The sequence below is a fragment of the Oryctolagus cuniculus genome, chromosome 1 (genome assembly GCF_964237555.1).
Source record: "Oryctolagus cuniculus chromosome 1, mOryCun1.1, whole genome shotgun sequence".
Lineage (NCBI taxonomy): Eukaryota > Metazoa > Chordata > Mammalia > Lagomorpha > Leporidae > Oryctolagus > Oryctolagus cuniculus.
Genome location: NC_091432.1, coordinates 94,975,954 through 94,988,280, shown reverse-complemented (window position 1 = coordinate 94,988,280; position 12,327 = coordinate 94,975,954). Strand labels below are relative to the sequence as shown.

Sequence of the window (12,327 nt, the reverse complement as noted above, 5' to 3'; positions counted from 1 at the left end):
ACAAAACAAGTCAATCATTTTTCTGTTTTAGGTCCACTTGCTTTCAGTTTAATGTGATGTGAATACTAACAATCCTAATCTGTCTCTATTTTAAGAGCCTATTGTTGCCATACTGCTGTCACCAACACAACCGCAATATCAGAGGGAAAGAAACCCTGGCAGGCAGTTTAATTTTATGCTGATTATTAAAATCCAAAAGCTTTCACTTAAATATGAAATTGGTTCCATCTTTAGTAAGGTTATACTATTAAATCTTGAGAAATAGATCTCATTGCTTTAAGATGGATGTGCTTTCTGAATTTGCCACTGAAACTACAGAATACTGAATTCATGCTGCATTAACAGTACTCAAACACAAACATGAATTTCACAAAACAGATATTCCATCACCAATTAAAAAGCATGTCTTAAAAATCATAACCCACAGCTTTTTCTAATGACTTTCAGTTGCTGAGTAACAATATATTAAGGAGGTTAAGCCTTTCAAACTCTCTTCCAGTGTAACAAATGCTGCCTTTAGTCTAACTTAAATGCATTTTACCAAAGTAAAGTGATTTAAAGAAAGTAAATCTAGGTATATTTCACTGATACAGTAAATTATCTTGGTAATTACTCATGCTTTCCTAATAACAACATAAAGCATATGAAATAAGGATTTAAATATAATTAGTAAATATATTGTACGACTAAAAATAAAATAAAAATATACAAACTGAATTAAGGTACACAAAGTACAAACAAGCAACAAATTCTAATTAGCTACAAATCGTATTAATGCATAGGAAGGAAGTTTTATCTTTCATCTGAAAACATTAAGAATAGCACTTATTCACCACAGTAGAATGAAGTTGGAAAATAGAAACTCAGGAATCCCTAGAGTATATGCAAATACATGGAGACTGAACAACATGCTCCTGAATGAACACTGGGTCATTCAAGAAATCAAAAGAGAAATCAAGAACTTTCTGGAAGTAAATGAGGATAACAGCACAACATATCAAAACTTATGGGATACAGCAAAAGCAGTGTTGAGAGGAAAGTTTATAGCAATAGGTGCCTACATCAAGAAATTGGAAAGGCACCAAATAGATGAGCTTTTAATGCATCTCAAGGATCTAGAAAAACTGCAGCAAACCAGACTCAAATCCAGAAGGAGAAGAGAAATAATTAAAATCAGAGAAAAAAATCAATAGGATTGAATCCAAAAAAAATTACAAAAAATCAGCCAAATGAGGAGCTGGTTTTGTGAAAAAATAAACAAAATTGACACCCATGGGCCCAACTAAAAAAAGAGAAAAGACCCAAATCAATAATCAGAGATGAAAAAGGAAACATAACAACAGACACCACAGAAATAAAAAGAATCATCAGAAATTACTACAAGGACTTGTATGCCAGCAAACAGGGAAACCTATCAGAAATGGATAGATTCCTGGACACATGCAACCTACCTAAATTGAACCAGGAAGACACAGAAAACCTAATAACTGAGACATAACTGAGACAGAAATTGAAACAGTAATAAAGGCCCTCCCAACAAAGAAAAGCCCAGGACCAGATGGATTCACTGCTGAATTCTACCAGACATTTAAAGAAGAACTAACTCCAATTCTTCTCAAAATATTCAGAACAATCAAAAAAGAGGGAGTCCTCCAAAATTCTTTCTATGAAGCCAGCATCACCTTAATCCCTAAGCCAGAGAAAGATGCAGCACTGAAAGAAAATTACAGACCAATATCCCTGAAGAACATAGACACAAAAATCCTCAATAAAATTCTGGCCAATGGAATGCAACAACATATCAGAAAGATCATCCACCCAGAACAATTGGGATTTATCCCTGGTATGCAGGGATGGTTCAATGTTTGCAAAACAATCAATGTGATACACCACATTAACAGACTGCAGAAGGAAAAAGATATGATTATCTCAATAGATGCAGAGAAAGCATCTGATAAAATTCAACACCCTTTCATGATGAAAAATCTAAGCAAACTGGGTATAGAAGGAACATTCCTCAATACAATCAAAGCAATTTATGAAAAACCCACGGCCAGCATCCTATTGAATGGGGAAAAGTTGGAAACATTTCCACTGAGATCTGGTACCAGACAGGGATACCCACTCTCACCACTGCTATTCAATATAGTTCTCAAAGTTTTAGCTAGAGCTATTTGGCAAGAAAAAGAAATTAAAGGAATACAAATTGGGAAGGAAGAACTCAAACTATCCCTCTTTACAGACGATATGATTCTTTACTTAGGGGATCCAAAGAACTCTACTAAGAGACTATTGGAACTCATAGAAGAGCTTGGCAAAGTAGCAGGATATAAAATCAATGCACAAAAATCAAGAGCCTTTGTATACAAGGCAATGCCACAGCTGAGAAAGAACTTCTAAGATCAATCCCATTCATAATAGCCACAAAAACAATCAAATACCTAGGAATAAACTTAACCAAGGACATTAAAGATCTCTGTGATGAGAATTACAAACTCTTAACGAAAGAAATAGAAGAGGATACCAAGAAATGGAAAAATCATCCATGCTCATGGATTGGAAGAATCAAAATCATCAAAATGTCCATTCTCCCAAAAGCAATTTACAGATTCAATGCAATACCAATCAAGATACCAAAGACCTTCTTCTCAGATCTGGAAAAAATGGTGCTGAAATTTATATGGAGACACAGGAGACCTCGAATAGCTAAAGCAATCTTGTACAACAAAAACAAAGCTGAAGGCATCACAATACCAGATTTCAGGACATACTACAGGGCAGTTGTAATCAAAACAGCATGGTACTGGTACAGAAACAGATGGATAGACCAATGGAACAGAATAGAAACACCAGAAATCAATCCAAACATCTACAGCCAACTTATATTTGAACAAGGATCCAAAACCAATCCCTGGAGTAAGGACAGTCTATTCAATAAATGGTGCTGGGAAAATTGGATGTCCACATGCAGAAGCATGAAGCAAGACCCCTACCTTACACCTTACACAAAAATCCACTAACCATGGATTAAAGACGTAAATCTACGACCCGACACCATTAAATTATTAGAGAACATTGGAGAAACCCTGCATGATATAGGTACCGGCAAAGACTTCTTGGAAAAGACCCCAGAAACACAAGCAGTCAAAGCCAAAATTAATACTTGGGATTGCATCAGATGGAGAAGTTTCTGTACTGCAAAAGAAACCCTCAGGAAAGTGAAGAGGCAACTGACAGAATAGGAAAAAATATTTGCAAACTATGCAACAGATAAAGGATTAATAACCAGAATCTACAAAGAGATCAAGAAACTCCACAAAAAACAAAACAAGCAACCCAGTCAAGAGATGGGCCAAGGACCTCAATAGACATTTTCAAAAGAGGAAATCCAAATGGCCAACAGGCACATGGAAAAATGTTCAAGATCACTAGCAATCAGGGAAATGCAAATCAAAACCACAATGAGGTTTCACCTCACCCCGGTTAGAATGGCTCACATTCACCAACAACAGATGCTGGTGAGGATGTGGGAAAAAAGGGACACTAACCCACTGTTGGTGGGAATGCAAACTGGTTAAGCCACTGTGGAAGTCAGTCTGGAGATTCCTCAGAAACCTGAATATAACCCTACCATTCAACCCAGCCATCCCACCCCTTGGAATTTACTCAAAGGAAATTAAATTGGCAAACAAATAAGCTGTCTGCACATTAATGTTTATTGCAGCTCAATTCACAACAGCTAAGACCTGGAATCAACCTAAATGCCCATCAACAGTAGACTGGGTAAAGAAATTATGGGACATGTACTCTATAGAATACTATACAGCAGTAAAAACCAATGAAATCTGGTCATTTTCAACAAAATGGAGGAATCTGGAACACATCATTCTGAGTGAATTAAGCCAGTCCCAAAGGGACAAATATCATATGTTCTCCCTGATCAGTGACAACTAACCAAGCAAAAAGGAAACCTGTTAAAGTGAAATGAACACTATGAGGAACGGTGACTTGATCAGCCCTTGCCCTGACTGTTGATGAATAACTTAATACGTTATCCCTCTTAGTATTTTTTTTTGTTTGTTCTACTTAATACTACTGGTTGAATTCTGTAATTAATACACAGTTATACTTAAGTGTTGAAACTTAACTGAAAAGTGATCCCTGTTAAATGTAAGAGTGGGAATAAGAGAGGGAAGAGATGTACAATTTGGGACATGCTCAAGCTCTCTTGCCCCAAATGGTAGAGTTAGAAACATACCAGGGGATTCCAATTCAATCCCATCGAGGTGGCATGTACCAATGCCATCTCACTCGTCCTAGTGATCAATTTCTGTTCACAATGGATCAAAATGATAGGAATAAGAGTCAAAGGGATCACATAAACAAGACTAGTGTCTGCAAATACTAACTGATAGAATAAAAAAGGGAGAGAATGATGCAACATGGGAAGCGGGATACACAGCAGACTCATAGAATGGCAGATGCCCTAAACAGCAGTCTGGCCTCAGAATCAGCCCTTAAGGCACTGAGATCTGGCTGAAGAGCCCATGAGAGTATTTTAGGCATGGAAAGCCAAGACACTCTGGCAAACAACAACAACAAAAACCTAAATGAAAGATCTCTGTGAGTGAGAGCCCATCAAAGAAGGAGGTACCTTTCTCTGAAGGGAGGAGAGAACTTCCACTTTGACTATGACCTTGTCTAAATAAGATCACAGTTGGCAGAACTCAAAAGGCTTCCATAGCCTTTGCAACTCATGACTAGAGCCTAGGGAGATTACGGATGCCATAAACAAGAATGTCAATTTATTAAGTCAACAACAGGAGTCACTGTGCACTTACTCCAAATGTAGGATCTCTGTCCTTAATGTGTTGTTCAATGTGAATTAATGCTATAACTAGTGCTGAAACATTATTTTACACTTTGTGTTTCTGTGTGGGTGCAAACTGTTGAAATCTTTACTTAATATATACTAAACTGATCTTCTGTATATAAAGATAATTGAAAATGAATCTTGATGTGAATGGAATGGGAGAGGGAGCAGGAGATGGAAGGGTTTTGGGTGGGAGGGAAGTTATGGGGGGGAAAGCCACTGTAATCCACACTTTGGAAATTTATATTTGCTGAGTAAAAGTTAGCCTATGTAAATCTAGGGGCCTTAAAATAAAAAAAATCATTTAACACATTATCATAATATTAACCAAAATGAAACTAGAGCTTTATATTTTCATTAGAAAATACGAGGTTAAAACTATATTTTAAAAACTGCATAATCAAATTTAATAGGAATTTTTAGAGCCAATGATTCAAAATAAAATATAAAAACAATAATTATAATAGGATAGATTTATTTAATAGAAAACAATATCTTGGGGCCAGCTTTGTGGCACGGTAGGTAAAGACACTGACTGCAGTGCCAGCATCCAACATGGGTGCCTGTTTGAGTCCTGGCTGCTCCACTTCCAATCCAGCTCCCTGCTAATGTGCCTGGGAAAGCAGTGGAAGACAGCCCAAGTCCTTGGGACCCTGCACCCTCTTGGAGATCTGGAAGAAGCTCCAGGCTCCTGGATTGGGATAGGCCCAGCTCCAGCCTTTGCAGCCATATGGGGAGTGAACTAGCCAATGGAAGATCTCTCTCTGCCTCTGCCTCTGCCTCTGTCTCTCTGTAACTCTGCCTTCCAAATAAATAAATAAATCTTTAAAAAAATCTTATTCTTTAAAACACCAAGAAAACAAATATGGCAAGATAAGGAAAAAAAGGTAAAAATAATGTTGAAAACAAGAAAGAGAAGCTATAAAGCAGTAAGATAATATATATAAACCAGAGTTTGGTGAAAAAATTAAAAAATGCTAACACTCAGGACTGATAAGGATTCAAGGAAGAAGGTACCTTCAATTATTCTGTGGATAGGAGTATTAACTGGTTAAAAAAACAAAAACCTTTTGAGAAGTCTATTTCATAATATTTAAGAAAATTTTCAAATTGAAAATTTGGGGTCAGCACTTATGTTCCATCCAGAAATCTACTGAATAGAAATAATTTCCACATACAGATAACAATGAATGCACTGTTTTATTACAGTCTTTCATAATACTCTGTGTGTGTGTGTGTGTGTGTGTGTGTGTGTGTGTGTGTACAGAGAGAGAGAGAGAGGAAGGAAGAAAGGAAAGAAGGGATGGAGGGAGGGAGCGAGGAAAGGAGGAGGGAAGATCTAATATTTAATAATAGTAGATAAAGTAGGAGCCAGGTTGAGCATCCCAATCCAAAACTTGGAAATCTGAAATGCTCAATAATCCTAAACTTAAAAAACAATTATCTAAATTGCAGACAGGGATCTTGCACCTGCTAATTCCCCTCCTCAAGGCCCATAAATACAGAAGCCATGAGCCAGGAACTCAATCCAGGTCCACCACATGCGTGGCAGTGATCCAATTACTTGAGACATCACATGCTGCCTTCCAGTGTACACATTAGCAGGAAGCTGGAGTCAGGAACAGAGCCAGAACTCAAACCTAAGCATTCCAATGTGGGATATGAGTACCCCAAGCAGTTTCTTACTCATTATACCAAATAATCCTAAACATTTGAATATGATGTCATAAGTGAAAAAATACACACCTGACTGTGATGAGTCACAGTGAACACAAGGGTACACTAAAAGTACTATATAAAATTACCTGAAGTCATAAAGGAATTTAGTGCTCAGATGCCAGCTACATTTCTGAGATATCTCATTATGATATGGAAACACTTCCGGTCACAAATATTTTGAATAAGGGATTTTAACCTATATAACTGTATCGTGGAATACCATACAACACTAAAAATAATGAGTTTAACATTTTTATACTTATAGAAAGATCTTTAAGATCTACTGCAATAAAAGAGAAGCTACAAAAAAGATATGTAGAACAAAAATTTTTAAAAATTATATATATGTATTTGTATACATGAATATAAAGAGAAAGGAAATTGACTTAGAAAGAAATCAAAAGTTGAACTAGTTTATTTTGATGAAGGAATAGAGTTGAACTAGAGGGTAAATGAACCTTTACCATTTTTTTTTACATTGTTCCATTAAGGTTGAAACTCTTTCTTAAAAGAATTTTAAATTTTATATAATAAAATCTTTTAAGCATTACATGAAATAACACATTAAACAAATGTTAGGGAGATCATGATATCTCTAACTTATCAGTCATAGCTCTCTACCATATGTACCAACTATACCACTAAAAAGAATGTCTTCATATCTAGGATCATAACATTTTAGTGAAAAGATGGTGCAGAGATCATTTACAAACAATTCCTCATTTTATACAAATTATAATTGAGGCCCAAAGGTGAATTTTAGAATCACAGTTAACTGTAACATCTTTAAAAAAAAAAACACAAATCCATACTTCCCATTAAAGAAGGAATTCTGCAGAAATGTTCAACTGTAATTCTTTCAATTCCCAGTAACAACCTTCATCAAAGTACTGAAAGGTATTTTGAAGAATCTATTCTCCATCACAAAGAAACGTCCTCAAGAAATTCATAAAAATTACTATCCTGTTCTAAAAAGTATATTGACTGTACATTTATCAAGATTTACTAAGAAGCCAATGTAACTGAACCATACCTCTATATCTCTCTAATAGTAAATTGCCTTCTATAACATTATGTCTTAAGCTATATCTACATTTTAAAAATATGTAAATTGTAAGGCATCTATGTTTTCAATAATATTCAAATATTTCTAAGACACTGTTCATTGTGTGTTTCTCTAGGGTCTTTTTAATATGAACACTTAACAAATTTTGCTTATATCTCGGGAACAGGTAGTATTTTACTCCCTAATGCCAGCAATGATTAATGCATTTGTACCCCAACTCAGGGGCCACCGGGTCATATTTACAGATATTTTAACTTTCACAATTCAGAGTAGGATGTGCTACTGCCATCAGTTGTTAGAGACCATGGATGCTGCTAACCATCCCAAATGCAGCCCAAATTGTCATTCGTGCTGGTGATAAAAAACTCTGTGCAGTCTATGGCCAAGCAGTCCTGAGTGTGCCTGATCTCATCTGATCTCAGAAACTCTATGTAGATAATGAATTACAACACTGTATTATTGCTCTCTTTTAATAACTACTAGAATGTTCATGGCTAAATCACTAACTTAGTATTTGCTCTCCCTTCCTCACTTGTCACTTTTCTCCCCACTGTATCCCAAAATGCTGTAAGTTATTCCAGTTAGCAATGGATATTATTCTGGAAAAATATCACGAATGCCTATTTCAATACATTTCTAATATGCAGAATTATGTAACTATAAATACAGAGTGAAACATATAATTAAGCAGTATTTTATATCTAAAAAATATAATCCTTCTTACCTTAAATAGACAACGGCATATATATTCATATACCATATGCTTTAATGAGCTAATAAGAGACTGAATTCTCCGTTCTGTATTTTCACAATCCTGTAAATTACAATATGAAAATTTTAAAATTAGGAAATTCATAAACAATGAAAAAGTACTCCTTAATCACTTTGATAAACTGTTCCTCCAGAATGAAAGCTGATTTTGAAACACATGTCTTTTGCCATCAAAATAAAGGTACTAAACAAGTAAGCTCATTAAACTTGTAAACTACTGCAATAGAAAAAAATGAATTTTTTATTTAATGTAGAGTTAAGGCATTCAATAAATGAAAAAATACAATCATTTCTCAATATAACAAAAGTTGAATTTTATCGTATGAATTTGATTCCTGCTGGCATTAAAAATACTATCTCCGGGGCTGATGCTGTGGCGTAGTGGGTAAAGCCGCCGCCTGCAGTACTGCCATCCCATATGGGTGCCGGTTCATGACCCGGCTGCTCCACTTCCTATACAACTCTCTGCTATGGCCTGGGAAAGCAATAGAAGATGCTCCAAGCCCTTGGGCTTCTGCACCTGCGTGGGAGATCCAGAAGAAGCTCCTGGCTCCTGTCTTCAGATTGGCACAGCTCCGGCCATTGCAGCCAATTAGGGAGTGAACCAGTGGATGCAAGACCTCTCTCTGCTTCTCCTTGTCTCTCTATGCAACTCTGACTTCCAAGTAATATAAATAAATCTTTATTTTTCTTAAAATATTTTATTTTATTTATTTGAAAGACAAGAGTTACAGAGAGAGGTAGAGACAGAGCAAGAAGTCTTCCACCTGCTGGTTCACTCCCTAGATGGCCACAATGGCCGGAGCTGAGCCGATCCGAAGCCAGGAACCAGGAGCTTCTTCTGTGTTTCCCAAGTGGGTGCAGGGGCCCAATCACTTGGGCCATCTTCTACTGCTTTCCCAGGCCATAGCAGAGAGCTGTACAGGAAGTGGAGCAGCCGGGCCTAGAACCAGTGTCCATATGTGATGTCAGCGCTTCAGGCCAGGGCTTTAACCTGCTGTGCTACACTGCCAGCCCCAAGGAAAATAAATAAATCTTTTAAAAAAATACTAACTACATCAATCTGGACTAAGGCCATTTCAATTACTTGCACACATATTATAATCACCAATCTAGCCCCAAAACAATAAGATCAGAACCATCCTATAAAGAATTTCATTCCCAATATACAAATCTAAACAATATAAAATTATGCCCACCAGGTTGAGTAAGGATGAATAATTTTGAAACTGTTATCTCAAAAACTCATACGTATTTTTTTCTTTTTATGTTTTCATGATGTATTTATTTATTTCAAAGGCAATGTGACAGCCTAGCAGTTACACTGCCAATTAGGATGCCCATCACCTGGGTTCAGTGCTTGCCTCAAGCTCCCAACACCAGCTGCCCTGGGAAGTAACAGTGATGGCTCAAGTGGCAGGGTTCCAGCTACCCATGTCAGAGGCCTCTGGAGATGAATTCTCAACTCCTAACTTTGCCATCTCCCATTCCACCACCAGCACTGTGGGTATATGAGGATTGAACTACCTGATGGAAGCTCGCTCTCTCTTGTTCTGCCTCTCAAATTTTTATTTAAAATTTTTGAAAAAGAATGTAATAATGATTAGGAAGTATACACTTGTATATCTTCATTATATAGAAGAATTCCTTGGGGGCCGGCACTGTGGCATAGCAGGTAAAGCCATCGCCTGCAATACAGAATTATATATGGATGCCAGTTTGAGTCCCTGCTACTCCATTTCTGATCCAGCTCTCTGCTATGGCCTAGGAAAGCTAGAGATGATGGCCCAAGTCCTTGGGCCCCTGTAGCCATGTGGGAAACCCAGAAGAAGCTCCTGGTTCCTGGTTTTGGATCAGCCCAACTCCAGCCATTGAGGCCATTTTGGGGTGTGAACCAGCAGATGGAAGACCTCTCTCTCTCTGCCTATACCTCTATGTAACTCCACTTTTCAAATAATAAATAAATAAATTTGTAAAAAAAATACCTCACACAGTTTATGGCCTCTAACAACAAGGATATACAATGAAATGTTAAATGTGATTTTTCTACAGGTAATGGGATTAGTGGATAATTTCTTATGTTGATGCCTTTCTGGTCCTTGGTTTTTTTAAATGACCACATATTATAATTATACACAGAACATAAATTATTTCCAGGAAAAAGACTGTCACCATGGAAAAATTTGTTACGAATATAAAGTTAGGAAATTGGTTTCTTTCAAATATAGTTTAAAAGTGTTACATGTAATCTTTTGAAATGTAATTCTACGTAAGTTTTCTCAGAAAATAATGATTATAAATTAAGTACAGAGAAAAGTTAACTCACTAGTTCAGTCTTGGCTACACAATAACCAGCAGCTTACCTGTTTGTTTTGCAGAGCTCTTTGGAAAAGTCGGAGAAATGCAGCCAAACTAAAGCGGTACATGTTATTAATTTTGGACAAGTCAGAGATAATGAAGTACATCTTGCTGGCACTCTCAGCTAGAGGGAGATAATCATCCCGCTCCTGTAAATCATTGGAGGGGAGAGGGGGTCCAGGTGAAGGAAAAATATCTTAGTACAAGTGTTTTAGTGCTAGCTACAGACTACTATGCACATATCTAGCCACATCCTTTTGTATACAACAAATCAAGATGACAAATTATAGAATTTTACAATTAAAAAGAATAGCATAAAGTAGTTTTTTTCCCTTATTTTTATGAAGCTTGGAATAGTATGTCTTAGTCCCTTAATGCTGCTTTAACAAAATATACTTTTCTATCCTTCAGATACTAGAGCTAGTGGTTCATGGATTTTTTTTTTTTTTTTTTTTTTTTTTGACAGGCAGTTAGATAGAGAGAGAGAGAAAGGTCTTCCTATTCCGTTGGGTCACCCCCCAGATGGCTGCTATGGCTGGCGTGCTGTGGCCGGCATGCTGCACCGATCCAAAGCCAGGAGCCAGGTGCTTCCTCCTGGTCTCCCATGCAGGTGCAGGGCCCAAAGACCTGGGCCATCCTCCACTGCACTCCCGGGCCACAGCAGAGAGCTGGACTGGAAGAAGAGCAATCGGGATTCTGGCGCCCCAACCAGGACTAGAACTTGGGGTGCTGGCGCCGCAGGCGGAGGATTAGCCAAGTGAGCCGAGGCGCAGGCCTCATGGATTCTTCTTAATGAGAATCAAGAGTACTTGTACCAGGAAAGAGAGGGTTAGATGAAATGGGAAACAGTATGTGATCAGAGAACAGATTATGGGATTTTACATCTCAAAGCCAATTTAGGTAATGCAAGACAGCAGGTGACTAGGAGGCTGTCCATGAAGCATACAGAAGTTCAAACTATGGGAGTAGTATATGGAATTTGTGCCAACAACAGCACTGATAGAATTACAGGTAGAGAAGATGATCGTATCAGGTGTCCACATTCGGATAATGAAGCACTTAGCATTGCTCATTGTAAACATAGTCAGGAAATAGAGGGAGTTTCATTCTTATTGAAGTTAAAGATAACAGAAACAAGAATAGGATATGACTGAAAGTCTTTGAACAGAGAAAGTACCACGTTGTCATGATCAGATAACTGGATTTCATATATGATACTAAAAAATTCTGTATGTCACTCAGAAACAACTGTCAAGAAAGAGAAGGCACAGAAATTTCAAATTTCTTGGGGATAAAATGACAATCACATCTGGCTGAGAATGTACAGTGGATGGATTAGAACTGAGCTACCAATGAGCTTTAGTTCTAGTTTCAACAGAACTGTTTCACAAGTGAAGAACGTATTGATAGACAATGGCAAAATGAACAAGAAAAGTACTGAAAATAATCTATGGAAAAATTCATTAAGAGGAATGGAAAAGGATTACAGGAAGTCAGTGAGGGCTCAGGTTGGGCTAGAGACTGGAAATTCATGGTAACA

General features: G+C 37.2%; 1 protein-coding gene across 5 annotated transcripts in view; it reads right to left on the bottom strand.

The window, feature by feature from the left end:
- DYNC2H1 (dynein cytoplasmic 2 heavy chain 1) overlaps window positions 1-12,327 on the bottom strand; it is a 367,303-nt gene that overhangs the window by 181,479 nt on the left and 173,497 nt on the right. For all 5 annotated transcript variants that reach the window (XM_051820199.2, XM_002708539.5, XM_051820207.2 and 2 more), the window contains 2 exons: window positions 10,793-10,936; window positions 8,383-8,472 (listed from right to left, as the gene is read on the bottom strand). In XM_051820199.2, the coding sequence (XP_051676159.2) occupies window positions 8,383-8,472; window positions 10,793-10,936 (234 nt within the window). The remainder of the gene's footprint in view (window positions 1-8,382; window positions 8,473-10,792; window positions 10,937-12,327) is intronic.